At 55.4% G+C, this 22,701-nt stretch overlaps 1 protein-coding gene across 1 annotated transcript in view; it reads right to left on the bottom strand.

Moving 5' to 3' along the window:
• The window catches only part of HMCN2 (hemicentin 2), a 52,502-nt gene that overhangs the window by 27,723 nt on the left and 2,078 nt on the right, over positions 1-22,701 (bottom strand). The window contains exons 3-32 of the mRNA XM_062591312.1: positions 21,982-22,140; positions 21,588-21,710; positions 19,960-20,131; positions 19,451-19,557; positions 18,993-19,113; positions 18,641-18,904; positions 18,295-18,439; positions 17,824-17,945; positions 17,414-17,686; positions 17,019-17,160; positions 16,090-16,217; positions 15,869-15,982; positions 15,605-15,754; positions 12,767-12,961; positions 12,310-12,405; positions 11,532-11,656; positions 11,065-11,209; positions 10,083-10,195; positions 9,611-9,767; positions 9,157-9,322; positions 6,374-6,501; positions 5,360-5,632; positions 5,099-5,182; positions 3,502-3,693; positions 3,096-3,226; positions 2,856-3,003; positions 2,124-2,250; positions 1,839-1,993; positions 1,156-1,434; positions 325-603 (exon numbers count right to left, since the gene is read on the bottom strand). Of these exons, the coding sequence (XP_062447296.1) occupies positions 325-603; positions 1,156-1,434; positions 1,839-1,993; positions 2,124-2,250; positions 2,856-3,003; positions 3,096-3,226; positions 3,502-3,693; positions 5,099-5,182; positions 5,360-5,632; positions 6,374-6,501; positions 9,157-9,322; positions 9,611-9,767; positions 10,083-10,195; positions 11,065-11,209; positions 11,532-11,656; positions 12,310-12,405; positions 12,767-12,961; positions 15,605-15,754; positions 15,869-15,982; positions 16,090-16,217; positions 17,019-17,160; positions 17,414-17,686; positions 17,824-17,945; positions 18,295-18,439; positions 18,641-18,904; positions 18,993-19,113; positions 19,451-19,557; positions 19,960-20,131; positions 21,588-21,710; positions 21,982-22,140 (4,813 nt within the window). The remainder of the gene's footprint in view (positions 1-324; positions 604-1,155; positions 1,435-1,838; positions 1,994-2,123; positions 2,251-2,855; positions 3,004-3,095; positions 3,227-3,501; positions 3,694-5,098; positions 5,183-5,359; positions 5,633-6,373; positions 6,502-9,156; positions 9,323-9,610; positions 9,768-10,082; positions 10,196-11,064; positions 11,210-11,531; positions 11,657-12,309; positions 12,406-12,766; positions 12,962-15,604; positions 15,755-15,868; positions 15,983-16,089; positions 16,218-17,018; positions 17,161-17,413; positions 17,687-17,823; positions 17,946-18,294; positions 18,440-18,640; positions 18,905-18,992; positions 19,114-19,450; positions 19,558-19,959; positions 20,132-21,587; positions 21,711-21,981; positions 22,141-22,701) is intronic.

Here is a 22,701-nt window from a genome sequence, read left to right as displayed (position 1 = left end):
GAAAAAGAGGACAATAGGCTAAAGACCACCCTCCACCCAGCCTCAGACCCTGGCATGGGGGAAGATGCTGCTCTGGGAAAGCAAAACTAGTTGGGGATTTGGAGGGTACAATAGTACTCGCAGTAGTTTAAAGCTGAACTTGATGCTTCTCTGAATTGCATGTTTCTGTGTTCTCAAAGAAGCTAAAGTTTTAGGCCACCATCTTTGCACCCTCCTCCCTTCTCAGATGATACAGTTTAAGGGGTAAATCTGGCTGCTCCGTAAATCATTGTGCTCCCCACTCCAGCCAACCCAGGCTCTGTTGCAAGAGTCCAGACATCGTACCCTGAACTATCACTGTGTACTGGACCACACTCTCGCCTGCTGGACTGCTGGCTAAGCAGGTGTAGATCCCCGCTGAGCTCTCCGAAACCTGCTCAACTCTCAGCAGCATGCCATTGCCCAAAAGCAGGGTCCCAGTGCTTTCAGACAGTGGGAGCCCATCCTTGAGCCAGGTCAGGACAGGTGGGGGGTTGCCACTGGCCAAGCAGTGGAGCTCCAAGGGCTGGCCCACCACCACCACCACATGATCTTCATCAACCATGCTGTCAATATTTGGTGGCACTGCAGGGGCAGAGAAGATGAAGAGAGTGTGAGTACAAAGTGTGCAACCAGATGCTGTGACTTCATCTCAAACTTATAGTAACAGGAAGGGAGGCATGTTGTGACATGGGGAGCCTTGGGTGCACTTGCCATCTGTGTTTGGGTCAGGCTCCATCAGGGGACACCAGGACACAACCAAGGACACAATGGCAAGCTGGCTCAGTAGAAACTCAGCGCCACAGGTGAACCAGAGCAGCCAAGGGCAGACAGTTCGTGCCGGGGAAATTAGCTCCAAAAGCCAACCCATTTCCCAGACACATGCGATATCATGCAATGCATTTGCCATTTCACAGACCATCCCAGAAACATGCATTTACAAATGCACTTCTAACACATATGAATATAGCCAGCCACCACCACAAAGCTGCTGGAGAGAAGATCAACAGAGAAATGGCCTCCCTGGAAAAGCAAAGCACCAGCCAACAAGCCATAGATGCTTCCTAGCTGGCTGTGGAGGGCAGCTCCTCTGTCTTCCTCTTCACAAGCACATCCAGTGAAGGGACCAAGCCTTACCATAGACCTCGAGCCTCACAGCCCTCTCTGCTGTGCCCGCGGGGTTGGTGGCCCGGCAAGTGTACAGCCCCGCATCTGTCACCTGGGCCATGTTCAGCTGCAGGATGTATCCCTCTCTCAAGTAGGCGGTTTTTGCACCAGAGACAAGTGGACGTCTGTCTTTGAACCATGTGATGCTGGGAGCTGGCAAGCCCTGTGCCTTGCAAGGCAGCTCACTGGAGTGGTTCAGCAGCACTGTAACCTCCGCCGTCTCGTTAGAGTCCAGGATGGAGGGGGGAGCTGGCCACGCAAATGGAGGTGGAGATGTGACATGGGGAGATCCTGGCACACTGCCCCAGGCTATTTGACTGCTCCCAAGGGCCTCAAAATGCACCTCAGAATGCCTGTATGCCCCCAGGCATTGACACCTACTGCCCTAAGCCTACCTTGCTTTACCACACCAGGCTATTTGGTGCAGGAACCATTCCACAGGGGCAAAATCTACCCACAAGCACAGGCATCCGGGCTGCCTACAGCACTGGCCTTCCTACCTCAGCCCGGCCACTCTCTGAGAGGACAATATCCCACTTTTGCACATCAGTGAAATCCCCTCCCATCCTTCCCAGAGGCAGTCAGGGAAGTGAAAGGTTTGGGGAGCTGGACGTGAAGGAGGATTATTAGGCTAAGGGCAGCCGGGTACTTACTGAGTACGTGCAGTTGGAAAGCCTTTGTATGCTGGCCGGCCTGGTTGAACGCTAAGCACTGATACCTGCCTTGGTGGCTTGGCTGGCTGTTCTCAATCCTCAAGACCTGATCCTCCTCCAGGAGCTGGATGTGAGAGTCCAGTGCGGGGAGAGGCCTCAATGGAGAAAGTGGTACAAAAATGAAGTCAGAACCAAGCATACAGCAAGGGATGGAGTCCACAGGGTACCGAGCAATGGTACGAGGCCTTGGGAGCGTCGCTGGAGTCTTGGCCACAGCTCACTTACTGCCCATCCTTCAGCCACTCCACCTGGGGCGGGGGCACCCCCGAGGTCCAACACTCCAGCACTGCCTCGGAGCCCACTGGCACAGAGACGTTGAGAGGCCACTGGGGCCCTGACGCTGTTGGAGGGACTGGGGGGCAGGAATGAAGAACAGAGGAGACTGAGCAGGAAGAAAGCACAGCTCCCTGCAAGCCACAAAGCCTGGGGTCGGGAGGGTGGGAGGATGTCGTGCATGCTCAGGTTTTGCCACCCTCCTCACTTGTCTGTGCTGCTGTCATAGGAGATGGGGTAGCAGAATGGGTACAGGAGACAACAGTAAGCTCAGTGCAACCACCCAGGGCCTCCTACCCATGCTCAAACCCAACAGAGACCTGCATGTGAACCAACACAGAACATAGGACCCTGTCAGTTTGAGGGTTGGGCATTTAGTCATTTTAACCAGTGCCTTGCAGTACTGGGTCAGAGTGACAAGGCACAGGAACTCCAAAGGCAAGGGAGTAAAGCCATACTCAGTGGCCCCAGCTTCTACTTTGCACATCTCTGGGCTTCAGGAGAGCCCAGATAGAAGGCTGTTTATGCCAACTGGGGCCACCTGAATGCTGGAAGTGGCCTAAGGGACCATCAGCCAACGCAAACTGGTCAGCCTCTGGCCAGCCTACTGCACAATCTGTCCCTCTGCTCTTTGAAGCCCAGCCTGACCCCATGGATGCTCAGAGGGATGGGGATCTGAATCACCTAGAACAAGCAGGGTGAAGTGTCTGTGGGCCTCTCCAACTTTGTTCTTAGCTCTGCAGGTGTAGGACCCGGCATCTTCCTTCCGCACCTTGGGGAAGTGGAGGGCCTGGGCCCCATGAAGGAAGCGGAGGCCTCTGCCTTCGCTCACCTGTGGAAAGAGGAGGAGGAAAGGAGGCATCAAGGACAGCTATCCACACCCTAGAAAGGCATGAGCCTGTACTCCATCTTCCAGCACCTCACCAGCTGCTCATCCTTGTACCACACAATGGTGGGGACAGGGGTGCCAGAAACATTGCAATCTAGCGTCAGGGGCTGGCTGGCCACAATGGAAATGTTCTCCCGATGGTCACTTCCCGCCATCTCTGGTGGGGCTAGGGGAAAGAGAGAGAGGTGGCACCAGTGGGGACTTGAGATGGCATTTGTCTTCCTTGCTGTTCTGTCCCCAGCTCCCTATACATTGCTCAGAAAATAGCCACCCTGTCCCACTGCCCAGCCCCGTCAGTGGTTCTCATCATCCATGCAGCAAGGACAGTGCTCACCCTGTCTGGGGACACAGAACAGAACCCCGCCAGGGCCTCCGACCTGGTTTTGGGGCATCACGTAGGAGTGCTCTTCCCTAGCAGGACCCACGGGGGGGCCAGCGTACCGTACACCAGCAGCTGGGTTGTTCGGCTCACGGACCCCACTTCATTTGTTGCCAGGCAGGTGTAAACCCCGCTGTCACTGGGCTGGACAGTTTGGATCATGAGCGAGCCTTCATCTAGCACCACAGTGCCCTGCATGATGCCCAACACCTCCAGTGAGTCCTTCAGCCAGACGACGGACGGCATGGGGGTCCCTGTGTAGATGCAAGGCAATGGGGGCTTGCATGAGCACCCAGTCTCATATTGTCTATAGGTGCCCTGTCTCTCACCCATGCCAACAGCTGTGCAACATGCTGGGAGAAGGAATGTCCGGAAAAATCCACATCGACCTTTGGGATGCTCAGAGCCTGGGATTTCATCGGTGTGCTGCCTCACTCGGCAACAGTTAGCGCAATTCCCTGCTCCTCTTCAGAGACCCCACGGCTGCTCAAGGGCATCCCCCTTCCCAGCTGGCACAGCTCCGCACAGCGCGGATCCAGATCTCCTCCCTCGCCTTCTCACATATGCGCTCTCCCCTCATCTCTGCCCCAGCTGCCAGCAGGCCTCATCGACACGCACACAGAACCCCCAGGGCCATGCCACCGGCGTCCCCTGCATGGTACATCGCAGCCACACGATGGTGCTCCTTGTGCAGCGCTGCAGCCCAGCAGCTCACAGCACCCGCAGGCCCAGGCACTGCAGGGAAACAGCCTGCCACATGCAGAGCCATGGCTGCATCAGCCACCACCATCCAACCCACAGACCATTTTTTGCAGCACATTTTTTTTGTGCTGGGAGAAGGAAAAATTAAAAAAAAAAAAAAAATACAGGCTCCTCATTTCCAGCTGCTGCTGCAGGCTCCAAGGCTTTTCCTTGCCCAGAGCAGCCAGAAAGCAGCACAGGCAGCTAGAGACAAGGGAGGCAGGACCATAACACACACTAACTCTGCAGAGGTTGCCCAGACATGAACAGGCTCTTCAGCACATTCTTGCTAGCTTCACGCTGACCAGCTATTTTTGCAGCACCTCCATCGTAGGCTCCCAAAGCTGTGAGTGCCAGCATTCAGACTTGAGCCCAAAGAAAGGAGGACAAAAGCATGGTAGTAAGGAAGGAGTGAGGATGAGTAAGCAGAGAAGATGCCTATACAAGCTTTTGGCTCATTCCCAAACCTGGACCAAGGAACATAACTCATCTGGAAGAGTTCTTAACAGCCCAGGAAAGAGGACACCATACACTCAAGGAGTCCAAGGGACAGCCTGCCCCTGTGCTCACACTCCACAGGCTGGAGATGCTGTAAAGGAAACCTCAGGCTTCCCAAGGGAACCTGATGGGCTGAGGAAGAATTATTTTTAAGAGGTCCTTTCTAGCAAAGGGTGTGGGGAAGCCATGTGGGGGTTGCAAAAGAGAAGATGAAAGAGCATCAGTGATTCTCCTGATCTGCCGTGAAGGCAACAAGGCTATCTGCTTCAGAGACCTGGGAACCTGTGAGATTCCCCCCATTAACACCATCCCTAATGAAGGGCAGGGGAGAAAGGACACTAGCCCACAGTTAAGTATTTCCCACATGCACAGATTTGAGGATAGACTGAGGTGGACCTTTCCTGCCACAGGGTCTCTTACCCTTGACAGGACACAGCATGGTGACATTCTCATGGAGAACCCTCTCCAGCAGGACATTTGCATCATCCTCCAGGTAAGGGAGCTCTGGGGGGAAAAAAATCACCTAAGAGTGGGATCAGCAGGGCCCCACCAGCCCAAACTCAACCCTTCCCACCCACTGCTCCCTCCACAACTCACAGGGCTGGGTACCAGGGCCCCAACCCAGAGAATGCTCCCCCTTGGGAAGGGGGGGAGGGGGGCAGCACAATGTCTGGTACTCACCTAGCACTTCCAGAGCCAACTCTGCAGCATCTTGCCCTGCACTGTTGCTTGCAATGCAACGGTACTGTCCTGAGTTGGAGACTTGTACATCCCTGATGCTGATTGTCCCATCAGGCCCCTCCAGAAAGCCCCCCTGGCTCACACTCAGGGGGTGGCCATCCTTGGACCAGTTGAGGTGGGGGACAGGGTCCCCATGAGCCATGCATGGCAGCTCCAGATGAAGACCCGCCAGCACCCGCAGGACCTTGGGCATAGGACGGATTCGTGGTGGGACTAGGACAGAAAGAAAGGAGGGGAACACTGTGTTGAGAGGAGAGGTAAAGAGCCATGCCCACGATCTGCAACTTCCCTAGGTGACACAAGGGCCAGCATGCTCTCTCAGGGGTGGAGGGGTATGGAGACCCCTGTTTCAGTTCAACAGTGAAAGAGACAACACAGAAATGCAAAAAATGTCCACAGGTTCATTTTGGGCAGATCTGGAGGTTTTCCCTCAGTGAAGGAGCTGGCGCTGGAGCAGAGTTGCATGAGAAAGCTACCCACTCCTATCTCAGGCTAAGTCACTGTGGGCAGATGCTCCTAGGGGAGCCTGACACAGCAGCATGGCATGTCCCAAGGAGCTTGGCTTTATGTACAGACCCCAAAGGGTAACCCAGAGTGGGAGCACTGCTGAGCATCACACTTTAAAATGATGTTAAGTGACATTACTTACCATTGCTTGGGCACACACAGGGCTTTCAGAACAAGCAATATGCCTGTCCAGAACCTCAGCACCTCAGACAGGTCCCCCCAAGCCATCTCAGCTCATACAAGGAAGCAGTGTGTTGGCTCATAAGCCAACCGAGACGCAAAGGAATGTGATAGAGAGCGACCCAGAGCCAGGTCAGATGACAGGGTCCTCTGCGACATCAAGCAGCAACCTGTGTGGTCTCCCAGCATCAGAAGAGCCTAGCCAAAATGGGGAGACTGCTAAGCTGGACACATAGGCCATGGCTTGGCCTGTGCAAGGACACATACCTTGAACCTCCAGGCTGTAGCTGAGTGAGGCATTCCCTGCAGCGTTTGTGGCTGTGCAGGTGTAAAGGCCCTTGTCTGTCACTTGGGGCTCAGACAGCTGGAGGGATCCTGAAGGGAGGACACTATACCTACGTGGAGAGAGGACAGACAACCAGCGTTTCACCTTGCCGGTGAAGGATTGTCATGTCTGCTTCACCTGGGGTTCTAAAACTTTGTTCATTTTTTTCAGGAGCAAAGAGCCAAAGGCTCACCGTCACCTGCTCCTGCGGGGCTCTGCAGGGCCCTTCCAGCTAAGCCTCTACCTGCCTCAGAGTGGTTTTGCAAAGGTGCATGAAACTGGCACGAAGCCTTTCTCCTAACATATCTACCAGGGAGCTAAATGAGAGGAGAGCTGCCCATAGATGCCCTGGAGACAACGGATGTTGAAACCCTGAGAACTCCTGCAGGACAGCTAGGCTGGAGCCCCTGCTCTGCAGGCTCTTCCGAGAGAGGATAAGTGCTAGCACTGGCTGACAATTTCTGCTGCACACAAACAACACGGTCCACATTGACAGCCAAGAGAAAGTAATACGCTGCTTGGTAACCCTCGGCCAGGGGCTAGGAGGTCATTCCCAAAGAGTGAGGGGGCTCTCCACAGCGCCCAGCCCCTGCAGCTGGACCTGACTGTGCTTTCACCACCAGTGCTGACCCAGCATCGTCTGGACTCTACAGACATAACATCATCTCAGCCCACGTCCACAGATTCCTCAACAGCACATTCCCATAAATCACTCAGGCAGACTAAGACAGGCAGCTGAACTCAGCAGAGCTGGGGAAAGGAGCACAGAGGAGCCGGAAACAGTCGCAGGAAATCAGAGAGACAACAATGATAAGGCAATACAGTCTCTCAAAAAGGAGGGCAAAGCCAAGATGCTTTCATATTTCCCCAAACCACAACAATCTTCAGGGGCAGAAGAAAAGAGATCAACCCGAGTGAGGTACCCATGATGCTAGGGTGCCCCATTCAGGGAGGTGCTAACACATTAACAAAGGTCCATTTTCCAAAGGTTAAACTCCTGTCTGCTTGGTCACAGAGCAAGACACTTGATAAACACAAATTCAACCACTCTCAGGGTTGTCTTCTCACATCAAATGGCTTTAAATGATTGTCCATTGTTGATGGTGTTGGTGCTGATGACAGCAAGTGAATATGGCTGTCCAGCTATCACCAACTGGAGCAGAACCAGCCCTTAAATCCATGTGCTGGTGCAGACAAAGCTACAGCGAGGCTCAGGATTGGTCCTATGCCAAACCTTGGCCTAGGACACAGAAGCATTTTGATGCCTAAACCCCACGAAGTGAATGAGTGCCAGATATCTACATGCAGTTGGCAATTAAGAACCTGACCCACACAAGACAAATGCTGTGAAAGACCCACTGCTACTGAGCACTGGAGCAAAGCAATCCCTCTAAAACCAGCTTAGTCCAGGAGAGGGTTACAGGAGGCCCTTCTGCACACACACACACACACACACACACGCACGCTGAAGTAAGGGAGGGAACCAGACCAGTGCTCCTCTGCGAAGCACTGAAGACAGCTGTGGCTTTATGGAGGCAAAGCATTCCCACTGCGCTCCTAGGAGCCCTCCCATGAAACACTTGCTCTGCTGCAGCCTGGATGCTGTCTGCAGAAGTGGGATGTGGCTCAACAGCGACATTGAAAGGGGATTGAATTAAACACAACAGCAGCACTCATTAGACACCTTCCCTGAGCCACCCTGCACAGCTACCCTGCTAGGTACTCAGTCCTGGCAGCTCCAAGGAGCAGGGGCTGCAGAAGACTTGGGTCAGAAGTTTCCTTCTCAGATAACCTCAGGACCAAACATCTCTGCCTTACAAGCAGGCTGCTCCCCGTCACATCTGCGTGCTTTAGCATCTCTTCCTCTGCACAGACAGTGCCGCCCCTTCCCCTCAGAGAGAAAGTGTGCTGAAGAAAAGATTCTCTACTGTAAATGTGAGCAAATAGCTGTCTGCTGGAGGTGAGACTTCCAGCTCAAGCTACAGAGTTGAAAGCCAGCGCTTTGCTTTGGTCCAGTGCACAAATGCAAGCCAGCTGCAAAACTGGGAAGTGTGAGGTCGGGGGAAGCAGAGGGATGTTTAGAAAGCAGCTTCCCCAGCCAGAAGCAACTTCTAGCTGGAAGTCACATAGAGGATGCAAAGAGAGGATCTGCCTCATCGATAGCTGATGGAGACCTGGTCAGTGCAGAGGGGGTCAGCATCTCTGGTGGGCACAGGGTTGGGACCAAGAAACAAAGGCGGGGGTGGCCAGTACAGCATCCCAGATGCACAATACGCAGGCTGCAGCACTCTCAGCCTCCCTGACAGCCTGTCTTCTTCTCCACACTGCTCTCCTAGTCCTTTAGTATTCAAAAAGCTCCATCTTGTTGGTACCCTGTTGCTATCTGGATGCAGAATAGTAGCAAGCACAAGTCAAGTACCTTCCAGTGAGATCAGCCACCCCCAGGGACCCATCGCTCTGCCAGCCTTGGGACAGACACAAGCAGCCACAATACCATGGCATCCAGTGCACCCACAAAGTGCCAGTCCAGAAAGGGCTCTCCAACCCTCACCTTGTTACAGGGATGTTCCTGGCCTTGCTGCAGTGCAGGTCCACCAGAGAATTGCTCCCCTTGGCATCTCTCTGCTGTATATCAAGCTGTTACCATGCCTGACAGGCCTGACTCCCTGCAGGATGGCACATAAGGCCAAGAAGGCACAACCCACAAGCTAGTGGCCCTCCTTACCTTGCGTTGGAGAGAGGCACCAGCTGGAACTCCCGGGTCCATACCACCAAGGGAGCGGGATACCCATGAACTTCACAGGGCAGGATGGTTTCCTGTCCAACAACTGCCAGGATCGTTATGGGGTCTGACAGCTCGTGCGATCCATTCGCACTGATCCTGGGTTTCACTAGACAGCAGGAGATAGAGAGAGGGAGGGAATGCAACTGGCATCACAAGCTGAGAGCAAGAGTATATCGGCTGCCCGGCAGCCCTTGCTGATCCATAATCCTGGCCCACTAAGTCCAACGTCCAGCAAAAGCAAAAAGGCTCATCAAGCAAGAGCCCAAAGCCCCCGAGGAAACTAGGTGAGTCTGCAGAGAGGTATTCATCATTGCCTGGGGCTGGTGTTCTGCTGGCCACCCTCAACCCACCCTCTGGAGCCACTTTCCCCAGCACTGGTGCCTGGGGCACTCACTGCTGATGGAGAGCTGCAACTCCTGGCTGGAAGAGCCTGCAGAGTTGGTAGCTGTGCAGAAGTAGGTCCCAGCATCTCCAGGGTAGGGTGATGGGATCAGGAGGGTTCCGTTGCTGCCAAGATGATAATGGTGGCTCTGTGAGACAGGCTCCGTGCCCTGTTGGGAAAAGGGAAGGAAGAAAGAAAGCAAAAATCCCCCATGAATTGAGCTTCCCAAGCACTAGAGGAGGGCACGAGCTTTGCTTTGAACATGTCAGACAAGATTCCTAAGCACTCCCGGTTCCCCAGGAGGCTCCAGCAGAGAGTGCTGCCTCCCTGGCAGCCTGCTCGCCTGCTGCACTGCATCCCGTCCAAACACATGGAGCAACACCCGGCAGCCTCCCGCCAACCGGCTGGCATCAAGACATGAACCTGCTCCTGCACAGAGCCGGTTCCCTTCAAGCCAGTGTCCCATCTGGGGGAACGCACCTACCTTTGCCCAGGTGACAGTAGGCGGTGGCACACCTGTGGCATTGCAATGCAGGGTAACAGCCACTCCCTCCGTGGCAGTGATGAGGGCAGGGCCCAGCTCAATGCTAGGAGGAACTGGGAATAGAAGATAAATATTCTTGTTCTCTGGGGCCAGGACCTCGGCTGCATGGCTATGGCCACATCTGCCAAAGACCCCAGCTCTGCTGTGCCTCATAAGAAGCTGAGTTTGCAAGCAGGCTCTGCAGAAAACTCACTCCCAGACCACAAATCCCTCCAGCCACACTTCAGGAGCATCTCACAACCATTGTACAAGCGCAAAAAAAAGGAGAATCTCAGCTGTGTATAATGGCTGGATTTCCCCTCCTTCCCTATGGTGTTTACCCCCACTTTTCCAGCAGAGCTCAGATTTTCAGACCGATCACACCTAAATGGGAGCAGAAATCTCACCCCAGCTGAAGGCAATAGCTCTCTATGAAAATTTGAGCATTCTGCACATTTGTCATTCTGTCAGTGTGAGCATTCAGCCCACAGACCTTGCTGTACTTCCTAGGCTTAGTACAAGACTGGACGTGCTTCTCTGTCAACGCAGCCTGGAGTTTTAAGTGCAGGTCAGCAGCTTGGCTGGCAGCAAGCAATTGAATTTCACGTGTCCAGAATCAAATTTCGTTTGTCCTGGCTAGTTAGCTGCTGCAGGGTTGCCAGACAACAGATGTTTTCCAAGCCTGCTTTGTAGTCACACCACGCTGCCCTGGGGACTTATCTGGAAGCCTGTGTTCAGAGTTTTCCTGCTCTGACATATTGGAGCCTTTCTTTTAGATTGCTGGAAAAGCCTCACTTGGTCCAAAAGCCGCAGCCGCATCCTACCCAGGCTGCACAGAGCTGGCAGAAGGGGCAGGCAAGTGGCATCCATCCCCATCCCCCTCACTGCCATTCAAAGCAGAGCAGCGATGAGCAGCGGGAACACCTTGTGTCCTGCCACTCACCATGGACAACCAGCGACACATCCTGCCTGTGCGAGCCGATGGCATTGGTGACCACGCAGGTGTAGCTCCCTGCGTCCTCCTGCGACACCTGCTCCACGTGGAGGCTCCCGTCGGCACGGACGGAATAGCGGGTGCCTGGGGTTACCTGTGTGCAAGCAGAGACTGGAGAGTGGGACGGACCAGGGGCTCAAACATCACCTTAGAGTTCTGTCTTGGGGATGTATCTGGAAACAGGCCCCTGAATAATAGTGGGAATATCCTGATGCAGCAAAGCACCACATTACCCTCCCATGGTCAAGGACTCAAACGCTCTTCTAGCATCTTTCATCAACAGCTTTGATGCTGATCTTTCCTCCTGCAGAAGGAAGGCCCCATCTGACCATGTCTAGCAGGAAAGCCACCACTCCAGGACCACGCTCTCAGCTATCCTCCCACCATCCTAGTGGTGTCAAGCCCCAAAGCCTTACCGGCTGACCACGCTTCAGCCAGCGGCGTGCTGGGAAAGGCTTCCCAGCCAGGACTACGCAGGGCAGTGAGACAGGCTGACCTCCAAGCGCACGGATCACTGAAGGTCCAAGAGCTATTTCCGGTGCTGTTAGAGAGAAAAGAGAAAGTAGTATTAATTGGAGTTGGATTGGCTGCAAATACTCCAGAGAGCGGATCTCCTGCTTCCCGGCTTTATAAATTAACCTCCATGGTAACCTCCATGGTAACCCGAGCATCTGACAGGCTCCAGAGGGAAAGCAGAGAGGACCTTGCAGGGACTTGCCACCCTCTCCCACCTGGAGCTGCACATGGAAAAGCACGTGATCAGCTCCTTGCCTTCCTGGATCCAGCAAGAGAGCCCGCTTTCCCCAGCACCCAAGGCCATTCAGCACCAGCTGAGAGCCTGTAGTTGTAACAAGTTGCACCGAATGATCACAAGCTTCTAGATCACCTCTCTTCCAAGGTCCAGACCTTGGATCAGCACAAGCCCTAAGTGAAATTCAGCACCCTCAAGAATCTGGGGATATTCAACTGTGAACAAGGTTCAAGCGCATGCCTGTACGTTCAGCCGTAACATTGAAGGGCTGTATTTGAACCCCAAACCAGGGGAGGGAGTTCACACTAGGGATTCTCAGCAGCTAGCTCGGGAGCAGATGTGACAACACAGCTCTGCTGGTCCCAGAGCCGTCAACATTGGCTTCAACTGTGCCATGAGCCTCACTGGGATCAATACACCCATAAAGCCATGTAAAAGCAAACCTTGTCCGGTGACGGCAAGCTTGACCTCTGCTTGGATCTTCCCAAACTCATTCTGGGCTTCACAGATATAGACAGCTTGGTCATCCAGTGAAGCACCTGGAGCAGAGGGGAGACATCTCAGCCAGGCAGTGGGGAGGCCCCAGAGAGCCCCACAGTGAAGTGCAAGCCAGGATTAAACCACCCTCCCCTGCCCAGCTGCTGTGCCATCGTCTCTGAGGCTTGTAGCACCAGCCAGAACCAAATAACTGAGTATAAATAAGTAAAAGGTGCAAATACATCTACAGCATCAGTGCTTCACTACTGCAAAGGAAGTGCACAGGGACTAATCTTACTGCCAAGAAAAAACTGGCAGCAGGACATGGCTGTGCAAGGCGCAGCAGGAACATGCTTGAAGAGCAGATACTTCACAAGCCCACGCTCCCAGGACACTAGACAGGCACATGCGCTGCTCTCTTACTCTCAATGAAGAGCTCATTGGTCTCCAGCCGGCTGGAAACATCAAAAAGCCCATGCTGGCCCACCATGGGCTTCCCATCCTGCCGGGACCAGGCAATCAATGGTGGGGGAGAGCCCTCGACGCGGCACAGCAGGCTCACGCTCTCCCCTATCTCGACCGACACATCCTCCAGGCCCTCAGAAAATTGAGGGGCAGCTAAAGGAGAGAGTAGCAGCAGAGAAGAGTGTCAGGCAGGTCTATGCTTTTTTGTGCCTCGCTGGTGGAGGGTGCTCCAGCTCCCCTGCATCAGGCTCCTTGCACACCCTAGCCCAGAGAAGAAATAAGGCTGCAAAACCTGCAAGTTGGGTCACCTGAAAATTTACAGGATCGACTTAAAGCGTTTGACTTCTTCCAAAGCTATTACACTCCTCTGATTTGCCTCTGCAATTTCCACACTTCTCTCAGAGAACTTCTCTGCCTCAGTCTGTTGAGATATTTCTTCTGGCTTTTCAGGGCTAGACACTCCCCATGAAATCAGAAGGTCAATATTCGTGCTAGGCACGTGGCATCAGGAGCTACGGCTTCATGAAACCCAGCAGCAGCCACCACTCCCAGCAAGGCTGCAAGGAGACAGTAATACTCATAGCTTCTTGAAATGGGAAGTTTAGCAGGAGCAGCGTGCTATGCTGAGCTCAGCTCAGCTCTAATCCATGTCACAGGCAAAAAGCAACCTCAGCCCTGGGGGAAGGAGCTTTGGGACCTGAAAGAAGATGAAGCTGAGGAAGAGAAGGGTTTAGTGGATCTGCGGTTTACCAGATCCTGCAGTTTCTCCTGAATGGCAGCATGGCCATGCAAGGTTTTTGCTTCCAGGCTGTCCTTTTGGCAGCTTTAAGGGGAAGGATCATGATGGAGGTGGAGCTATCTGCAATGTGGATGTGGCAGAGCCTCCTCCCCAGCACGGGATTCACCAGGGCCAGAATGCTCTTGGTGGCTCTCAGGCAACCCCAGCCTGCTTGCACACAGACTCTCACCCTATCAAACTGCAATTTCGCAGCAGAGCTCCATGAGGAGCAGCTAACCTGCTGCAGCCTTCCCTGCCGAAACATGCCCAGCAGTGGGACTTCGGTACCAAGCGACTCCAAGCAGGATGCAGTAAGTGCAGCCCCTGCGGCACAGTGCTCACCCCCTGGCAGAGCTGGTGCCATCTGCACTTGCACTGGCCCAGTGCCCCTGGACCCAGGAGGCCACCTTTATCCTCCCCCTCTTCAGCCTGGCAGCTTTTGGGGTTGCAGCACACCCCTGCAAGGGGCATTGCCATCGGTCCCACCGGCACATGGAAAGACCCAGCCGCAGCCGTCCCAAGCTCCTGGCAGGCAGGAGAAGCCCACCAGCACAGCAGAGGCGGCGTTTCCTCAGCTAATGGACTCCTTGGATAGCTGTTCCTCTCTAGCTAGCAGCCAAGACGGTGCCTTTGCTCCTGCTCCAGCTGTTAGACATGCACACCCCCTCCTTTCCTCACCCAGCCAAAAAGGCAGCTATCCACTTGGACAACCTCAGTTCCCTATCCTGCTCCAGGGAGCAGGAGGCCAGGCTTTCTAGCATCAAGTCGTGAGGGAGCTTGTCCCACGTCCCGGTGCCCTGCCTGAGGCCAGCAGGGACCAGGCAAGCTCCTGGGGCAGCTTGCAGCCGCCTCACCTGCACGGCGGCGGTGGCCAGGGCTGCACCCCCGTGGCCACGCTGAACGCTTTCGCTGTGCTGTAATGGCTCAGGGGAGAGTCCAGCAGTAGTGGGGTCTCCTAACAGGTTTGATCCATAGCAGAGAGGAGGCGTAGGTCCCCAGGGCCAGGGAGGGGCTGGCCAGCAGCCCTCTGGCCGTGCGAGGAGCAGGGCCGGGGTGCGAGCCAGCGTGACCCGCCAGACCTCAGCTGCGGCGGACAGAGCCGGGACTCTGCGGCCAGGGAGCAACGCCGGGCGCAAGGGCTGCGAGCAGGGCGAAGGGGAATGCCCCACAAGCGCTGCAGCCCACGGTCCGAGCACGGCATCCTGGAGCAGGTGGGTTGCATCCCCTCCACACGCACAGGGCACTGGGGCGTCCCACAGCAGCGGTCGAGGGCATGGCGTTGCAGCCCTGCACCCAGCCATCAAAACCAAAACTGGTATCTGGGTCCCTCCCACAGCAGGTCACACCTCTGCTCCCAGGTGGGAGCTGGTATCTCCTGAAATCCCACCTGGGCTGTGCTGCAAGGAAGGGGCTCCCTGCTTCTCTCTGCCCGCCGCTCGCTTGCGGCGCTGAGAGCAGCCGGCCACGTTTCATCAGCCCCCGGCAGCGTTTCATCAGCCCGCACCGACGGCGGAGGGAGCCGGCGCTGAGCCACACCAGCTGCGCCGGTCCTCGGGGACAACGCTCCCGAGGAAATCCCCACCACCTCCAGGCTCAGCCGCACGGCTGCAGCTGGAGCCCCAGCACAGCGCAGACACCCAGAGGACGGCGGGGCCCAGGGGCAGCACCGGCAGCACTGGGACACATCGAGGAAGGGAGAGCAGGGCACAAAGGAGGGCAGCAGTAGCGGTCCAGGGGAACGACCCCCAAGTCTCATTCCTCCTCAGTTGCTCAGAGATGGTTTTAGCTCCGCCAGACCAGCACCACCCCTCTGGAACCAGCACAGGAGCCTGCTCCAAGGCTAACGAACCCACAGCCCTCCAGCACCTGCTGCCCCTGCACCTCTCCTTGGCCAGCATGTCGTTTGCTCGGCAAAGCCCCCTTGTACTTTTCCCACTATTCACTCTGTTTAGAGAGGTAGAGGTCACCTTTAGTGGTCAGGTGCAACTCCAAAGCTGCCAACAGGAGAAGAGACTTACACCCCACGTCCAGCACAACGCCGTCAAAGGAGACACCAGCTTCGCTGAGGGCCTCGCAGATATACTCGCCCGAGTCCTCTGCCCGCACCGCCTGGAGCTGCAGGACGCTGCGCTGCATGCCGCCGGGGGACACCACCAGCTCTTGCTCACCTGCCCGCAGGGAGACACCCCACATGAGTGCCCACGTTCTGGGGTGCCTCCGGTGAGGCCAGGACCTCACAACCCCCCAGGGCCAGGAGCAGCAGTCCCCCAGCCCAGCCTCACCTTTGTACCAGACGATCCGGGGTGGGGGGACTCCTGAAACCCAGCACTCCAGGACCACATCTTCTCCAGCCAGGGCCTTCACCGCGGGTGTCGCTGCCAGGATGGCAGGAGGCTCTGTGCCCGTGGGGGAGAGCAGAAAGTCCTTCAGGTTATTGCCTGCTAGGAGGGAGCCTGGATCTCGGGGAGAAATGAGGAGTGCTAGCAGAGGGGGGAGCCGATACCGATGTACTCCAGAGCCACAGCTCGCTCGTCCCAACCCAGCGGGCTGCTGGCACGGCAGCTATAGCTCCCCGCGTCCGCCGGGACTGCGACTGTGATGTGCAGAGTACCCTGCGCATCGACAAAAACCCTGGGTGAAACAGAAAGAGAGGGAGAAGTGAGCCCTATGAAAATGGAGCTGATGAAAAAAAAATGTGTTGAAATAAAACAGCAAGCTTAAAGCTATCTTTCACCCAGGAAAAGTTTACTGGGAATTTGATAGATCCAATTTTGCACCAAAATCCAAATGTGTCAGCCACTGCAGGAGAGAAGACTGCTTTAAACCAGGGAAAAAGCATTGAGGATTGGGGAGTGGGGGTTTCATATCCAGAGGGGGAAGAGAAAAGCCCTCCCCAAAGTCTAGTTAAGCACTTACAGCCTCACGCGGAGCAGGGAGGTAAGAAGCCAAAAGCAGAAGTTAAGGCAAAGCACAAATAGCATTCTGAGGCTCGAGTCCACATTGAGCTTATAAGAGCTCCTTCCCACCTCAGATCACCCTTGGTGGGGACAGTGACATGGGTAAGGAAGGATGGCTTAAAGTTAAACATATGAAATTAAGATTGACAGCACGCCGACCATCTCAGGCACATGGGCTGGGGATATTCCAACACTTCCATCTCTCCACAGCCGGGAGCCACAGCAAACCCTTCTCCACTGACCTGTGCATCTCTCTGATGAGACCACAGGACACAACAAGATTAAAGAGGACAAACATGACTCCATAAGACATTCCTACAAGACTCTCCTCCGAGAGCTTCCTGTCCATCCATTCCCCTCTGCCACAACCTGCATCCCCCTCCCTACACCAGGAAACAAGATATTCCTCCAGGAACCACGGGATGCCAGCTGCTGGGTGTTCAAGCCTGGCACTGGAGCAGGCTCTGCTGATTACCTCTCGTCCTCCTCCAGGGTCCTGCCCCAATGCTTCCAGATAGTCCGCGGTGGGGGGTGGCCTCCTGTTGTGCAGTTCAGCTTCAGCTCTTCACCCTTGGTGAACCGCTGGGGGCTCGAGTCCACCTTCACCCATGGTGCCTCTGCCCAGGGAGGAGCAGAAGAGCTCAGGCCCCAAGATGCGACCCATTCAGCTCCCTCTCCTCCTTCCCATGGGAGACTAGCATGGACCCAAATCAGAGCAGAGTGAAACTCTCTCATCTTGTGCTCCTAAGAGGACCTGGGGCTGCAAATCCCCTTGCACAACTAATCTCCAGCCACAAAGCACTGCCTACTCCACAACTTTGCTGCCAAAAACAAGAGCCAAGCCATGGTCCCACATGGGGGACAGCCTACCGTGGACGAAGAGCCAGATGGAGACACTGGCAGCACCGTGAGCATTATGTGCGATACATTCATACTGGCCCCCATCCCCCGGCTGCACATTGCTGATTTCCAGTGAGTGGTTCTGCAGAAGCCTCGATCTGCTGTCCTCCAGCTGCACTGCCTTCCCATTCAAGCTCCAGGTCAGATTGTACAGGCCATCACCCAGAACAGCACAGGACAACACTACATCCTGGCCAGGCAGAGCTGTGATGTTCCCAGGGGCTTTGAGACGTGGTGGTGGTTCTGCAAATGCAACAAGCCAAGGGGAAATCAAGAGCACAGCTCTATGACAAGCCCACCCCCACCTCTAGACCCAGAGATCTCCAAGCACCAAAGCACCAAGCATTCACCAGATCCCACCCAGCATGAGAAGTACTGACCTGCTACAGAGACGAAGGTGCGAGCCCGTGTTGCCCCGATCTTGCTTGTGGCTGTGCACTCATAAAATCCTTCATCGCTCTTGGAGACTGTGGGAATTAGCCAGCTGCTGTTCCCCAAACCTCTACAGGAGAATGAAACCACATGGTAATCCCCATCCCTGGGGTCACTGGAGCTGGGGCTGTCATGCCACCACCCCACTTCCAATCCTTGGGGTTTAAAACAAAATAATCATCATCCCTCCGCACTCAGGCCGATGGGCATTCCTCTACCAATGGAATTACACAGGCAAATCCTTCATAATTTTTCTCTGCTGCCTAGAGACTCTCTCAACTTTCAAGCACACAACCAACCCCACCTTGTACTTCTTGCCCCATGGTGGCATATAACCGTGCTCCTAGCTAGCACAGCTCTGGGGCTGCTGCTCCTTGCACAGATCCAGCACGGAGCCAACAGCGCCAAACTAGACTCACCTGAAGATCCCACCTTCACCAAGCTTCTTCCCACCCCGGCTGAGCTGCAGGCGGAAAGGGATTTCGCTCTGTGCGGAGCAGGAGATCAGCTGAGGCTCACGATTATAAGCCTGGATTTTGCTGGAGATGTTCACCTTGGGTAGACCTGGAAGTAGTTGGACATGCATATAGATAACATTCCTCAGGAGTTCATCAAGGGTTGCACTGGGAGACCAGATAAAAACATCCAGTGAGAAATAAGACCAGACCCAGTACTGGAAAGATCTCCCTTCTTTCCAAGCTCTGGCTCCAACTCAATGCCTTTTGAGGAGCCAGAGCAAAGCCAGGGTCAGGGCTGACCACTCACCAGGGACCACACTAGTGTAGGTGACCCCAGATAGACGGTGCAAGGGGTATCCCTGGGCATCTTCACCCTTCACCTTCAGCAGGAAATCCCCTGGGGGTGCACGGAGCTGTGAGCCCACCCAGAGCTGCCCGGAGGAGGCGTTGAGGACAGGCCGCATGGGGACTGAGAGGAGTGAGTGGCCTGAGCCATTGATGAGCTCAATCTCCTGCAAGTGTCCAGGCGGCTTCAGGCCAGTGCAGTTCACTCCCACAGAGATGGGAAGGCCTGGAGAGAGGGAGGAAAAACCAGCAACGCGCTTGGCTGCAAGCCGCTCAGACGCAGCCCCTGCGCGTCTGGGCGACACCAGCCTTACCCTGCACCGGCCGCTCGCCAGGCTGGCTGGGGTCAAAGTCAGGCTGGGTTGAGAAGCCAGCTTGAAAGTTAACATTGCTGACACCTGTGATCCTCACTGAATGGCGGCCACTGCTCCGGGTCTGCAAGCAAAGTAGGACACGCTTGCAGAGGTGGGAGAAGGAGGAAAGGTGACACCACCCACCCTGCACACCAGAGACAGGAGGGCAGCAAGGGGAAAGGTGGCAGTCAGCCCCTTCCAGACCACTTGTGCCTTCTTCTGTGGGACCAGTGGTGAAAAAAAGGGAAAGCCTACACCTGCAGGAAGAGACAGTTGGGGGACAGTGTCCGTGGGTGCCAGGACAAAGCCAAGTGCTTGCTAGCGATGTATTTGGAAAGCCCAAGGAAAGGGGGAAAGGCACCCCACAGGCTTAATCTCATTGCCTGTCCTGGCCAGAGAGGCACAATGTGCCAGCCTACCTTGACCAACCACATCCCTGGCTCACGGGGCTCTGTGGTCACCACCTTGGCCGAGTTTGGGATGCTGAGGAGTTCCATCAGGTCTTGGCCTTCCTCAAGGACCTTTCCTGCAATGGCAAGCAAACCTCTAGGATAAGCAACCTGGATCCCTTCCTCAGGTCCTGCCTGTCATCAGCCAGGAGTCCCTGGTCATCAAGGCTTTTGTCTGCAGCTCAGAGATGCAAAGCACAAAGAGAGGGACAGCAGAGGAAACCCTCCTAAAATGAGAGGCAAGACTAACTTGGAGGAGAGGGAAGGGGAGGGGAGCAGACACGCTTCAGTGCCTAACGAGGGCTTTGCAGCTCATTGCTTGTTATTGAAGTTTCCAGACCAGGGTTTGGCAGTTCCCTTGTCTGCAGCTGTGGTTTGTTCTGACCTCTGGGATCCTTTGAGCTCTTCCCAGGAAGCATTTCTCACTCTCCAGACGGCAAAGCATCACCACTGCTTGCTCCCCTCTCTTCAGCACCTACCTGCAGGATCCCGGATCTCAATCTCTGGAGCAGGGCCACTCAGGGAGATGGTGACCTTCTTCAGGCTGGAGTCAAAGGGCACAGGCCAAGTATGCTCCCCGCCAACCTCATGGTCTGTGGACAGCAGGTGGACTTTGGAGGCCTGGATGGCCTCTTCCACCCACTTGAGCACCTGGGGGCACACGAGAGAGATTAACCCAGGATCCCCCTGCCATTGGGCACTACCATCTCAAAAAAATCATTTCAGTTGCAGGCTGTATTGCACAGGGGCAGAATCTCAGGGCAAGACTCCGACATTGCTGCAAGACTCCCAAAGCCCCAGGACAGCTCACCAGCCCACTGTGAGCAGCCAGGGATCCTGCCCAGATGTCACCAAACCACTCTCAGTGCCACAACAAGCATCACTGTTCTGCTTGTCAGGTGGTGACACAAGGCTGTGCACAAGGAACAACTCAATCGTGCAATGAATTGACACGTCCCACCAGTCTCTGCAGCTTTTGCCTGCTGAACTGGAGCCTAAGAAAATGCATCCAGTTATTGAGACACAAGGGCCAAACCTTTGGCTGGGGTAAACAACTTGTGAGGACCAGGGTCCAGCCCCAAACCACTGTGAAGGCATCATATCTGGTGGGTGTCACCACAGGATAGAGCAGGGGTGGAAGGGCAGGAGATGACAGCCCGGACCAAGCCTGCCTCACTGCAAGTGGAGACAGGCGCATGCGCTTCCCAATGAAAAAGGAATTGAATAATTTGGCATAATTGTTATTGCCAGATGGCTCCTGCTCAGTCACTGGGAGATACGTTATTACCCTCTAGCTCACCCCGGGGGAATACAAACCATTAAAACACGCAACCGCCAGAGGCTGGAAAGGGGCGGGAGGCTGGCAGAGCTCACCAGGGACTCTGCTCAGAGCGGCTGCTCAGTAATGAGAAGAAAAGCACTTTGCTCTTCCCTGAGCCCTCCAAACACTTCACAAGCATCAGTCAAGATTTTCAAGGACAGAAACCAGCAGGGAAGCTCCTTTCCCTGCATTCAGAGCACCAGCTCCATTCCCAGAGGAACCAAGACCAAAGCAAGGTCTTCAGTATTCACGGCCTTTTGTCCCCAGGGTGGACACCTCCCTTTCACAGAGGGGAAAGCCACAGGGCAGACAAGTCAGTTCGTATCAAAGATCACACAAGCAGCCTGGCAGTCAAGAAGATGCTCCAGAGCAACCAATCTTCCCCGACCCTTGCTTCAGTTTCAGACCAGAGCAGGAGTTTAGAGGTTCCCAAAGCAATCTGCAGGTCCCTTGGGCATGAGGATTAACCCCAGGGGAACACATGAGTAGCCAGGCTGGGTCAAAACACAGGTTCCTCAGATATTCTGTCTCCAAAAGTGGAGAATATATTATGCTCAAGGATGTTAGAAACAGCATAAGCTCAAGCAATCCTTCTCCTGCGTGCCTGGTGCTCCCAGCCTGCATCTGAGCCTTGTAGCTGCATCTCCAAGCTGCTCTGAGCCCTTTCCCAGCCTTGAGCCTGCTGCTGGGCCACTATCCCTCCCCATGAGCCCAGCTGCAAGATGCCTGCTGCCACCCAAGCTAGTGGGGACACATGTCCGTCCTTCACCCATCTGCTCCACTCACCTCCTTCACCTGCTGCTTGTCCAGGTGGAAGATCTGCCCAGAGCTGGTGGCCGCAATCCGCTCGTACACTTGGTACCCAGGGTGGCTCCTGTCCCCGCAGTCCCCCGTCAGCACAAACACCACCTACCAGAGGGACGGCTCCCACAGTGCCACGTACAGCCATAGAGATTTGTTCACCCCAGGAAGCCAGATGGACCCAGCACCCACCATCACAGGGAGCAGGGTGGCACTTCTAACAGTACCCGCTGGCTCTGGATATTGCCCAGCCAGGAGGATGCTAAATACCCTTCGTGCAGCTACAAGATCAACACAGGCTGGCTTTTACATGAGTGCTGGGGCTGGTCCCACCAGCCAGGGAGAGAGCCTGCCCTGGGAGCAGCGCTGGGAGGCTCACCTGGGACTGCTTGCGCTGCAGGAGCTGCAGCAGCTCCTCCTGCTGCTCATAGTCCTTGGCCCGGGCATCCGAGAAGACGTAGATGAAGGACCCAGGGTGCGAGACCTCCACAGCCAACCTGATGGCCCCAACACTCATCTCTGGGCAGTCTCCTCCGCCCTGCAGCAGACAGCACTTGGTGGGGGACACAGGCCAGGCAGGGCCCAAAACCAAGGCTCCGCCGCACTCAGCCCTCGCCTGCCTGTGCCCACACCCTGGGGGGATCCTGCCCCGCAGCTGCTCGTGTGGAGGAGCTGCAGAGGTTCGCTGGAGTCAGCCTGAGCGCAGCCGGGCAGGGTGACCACGCCACAGGGGCGCTCAGGATCACAGCGGAGCCTTTCCTCCCTCCGAGCCGATGGCTTGTTGAACCACGCATTAGGACTTGCGGCACCAGTAGCTTCCCACAGCCACCTTCAGCAGAAACGTTCATGCCCATCACCATAACCTGGCTGCCCCAGGCAGCGGGCTGCAAGTTCGGAGATGAGAGCGAGGAGCAGTTCCCATCTCCACCGGGCTTTGCACCCTCAAGGGCTGTGAAATGATTTGCAGTCGTGGCTTTACACCTCCGGCTCTTGGAGCCAGCACACAAATGCAACCCGCTAAAACGTGGCCGCGTCTGAAGGGAAACAGGATGGGGGCTTTAACAGCGAACGGGAGGCAGGGCAGGAGCAGAGACAAGTG

The sequence above is a fragment of the Rhea pennata genome, chromosome 18 (assembly GCF_028389875.1).
Source record: "Rhea pennata isolate bPtePen1 chromosome 18, bPtePen1.pri, whole genome shotgun sequence".
NCBI lineage: Eukaryota > Metazoa > Chordata > Aves > Rheiformes > Rheidae > Rhea > Rhea pennata.
Note: the sequence above shows the minus strand (reverse complement) of the source record. Positions and strands in the feature narration are given on the sequence as shown.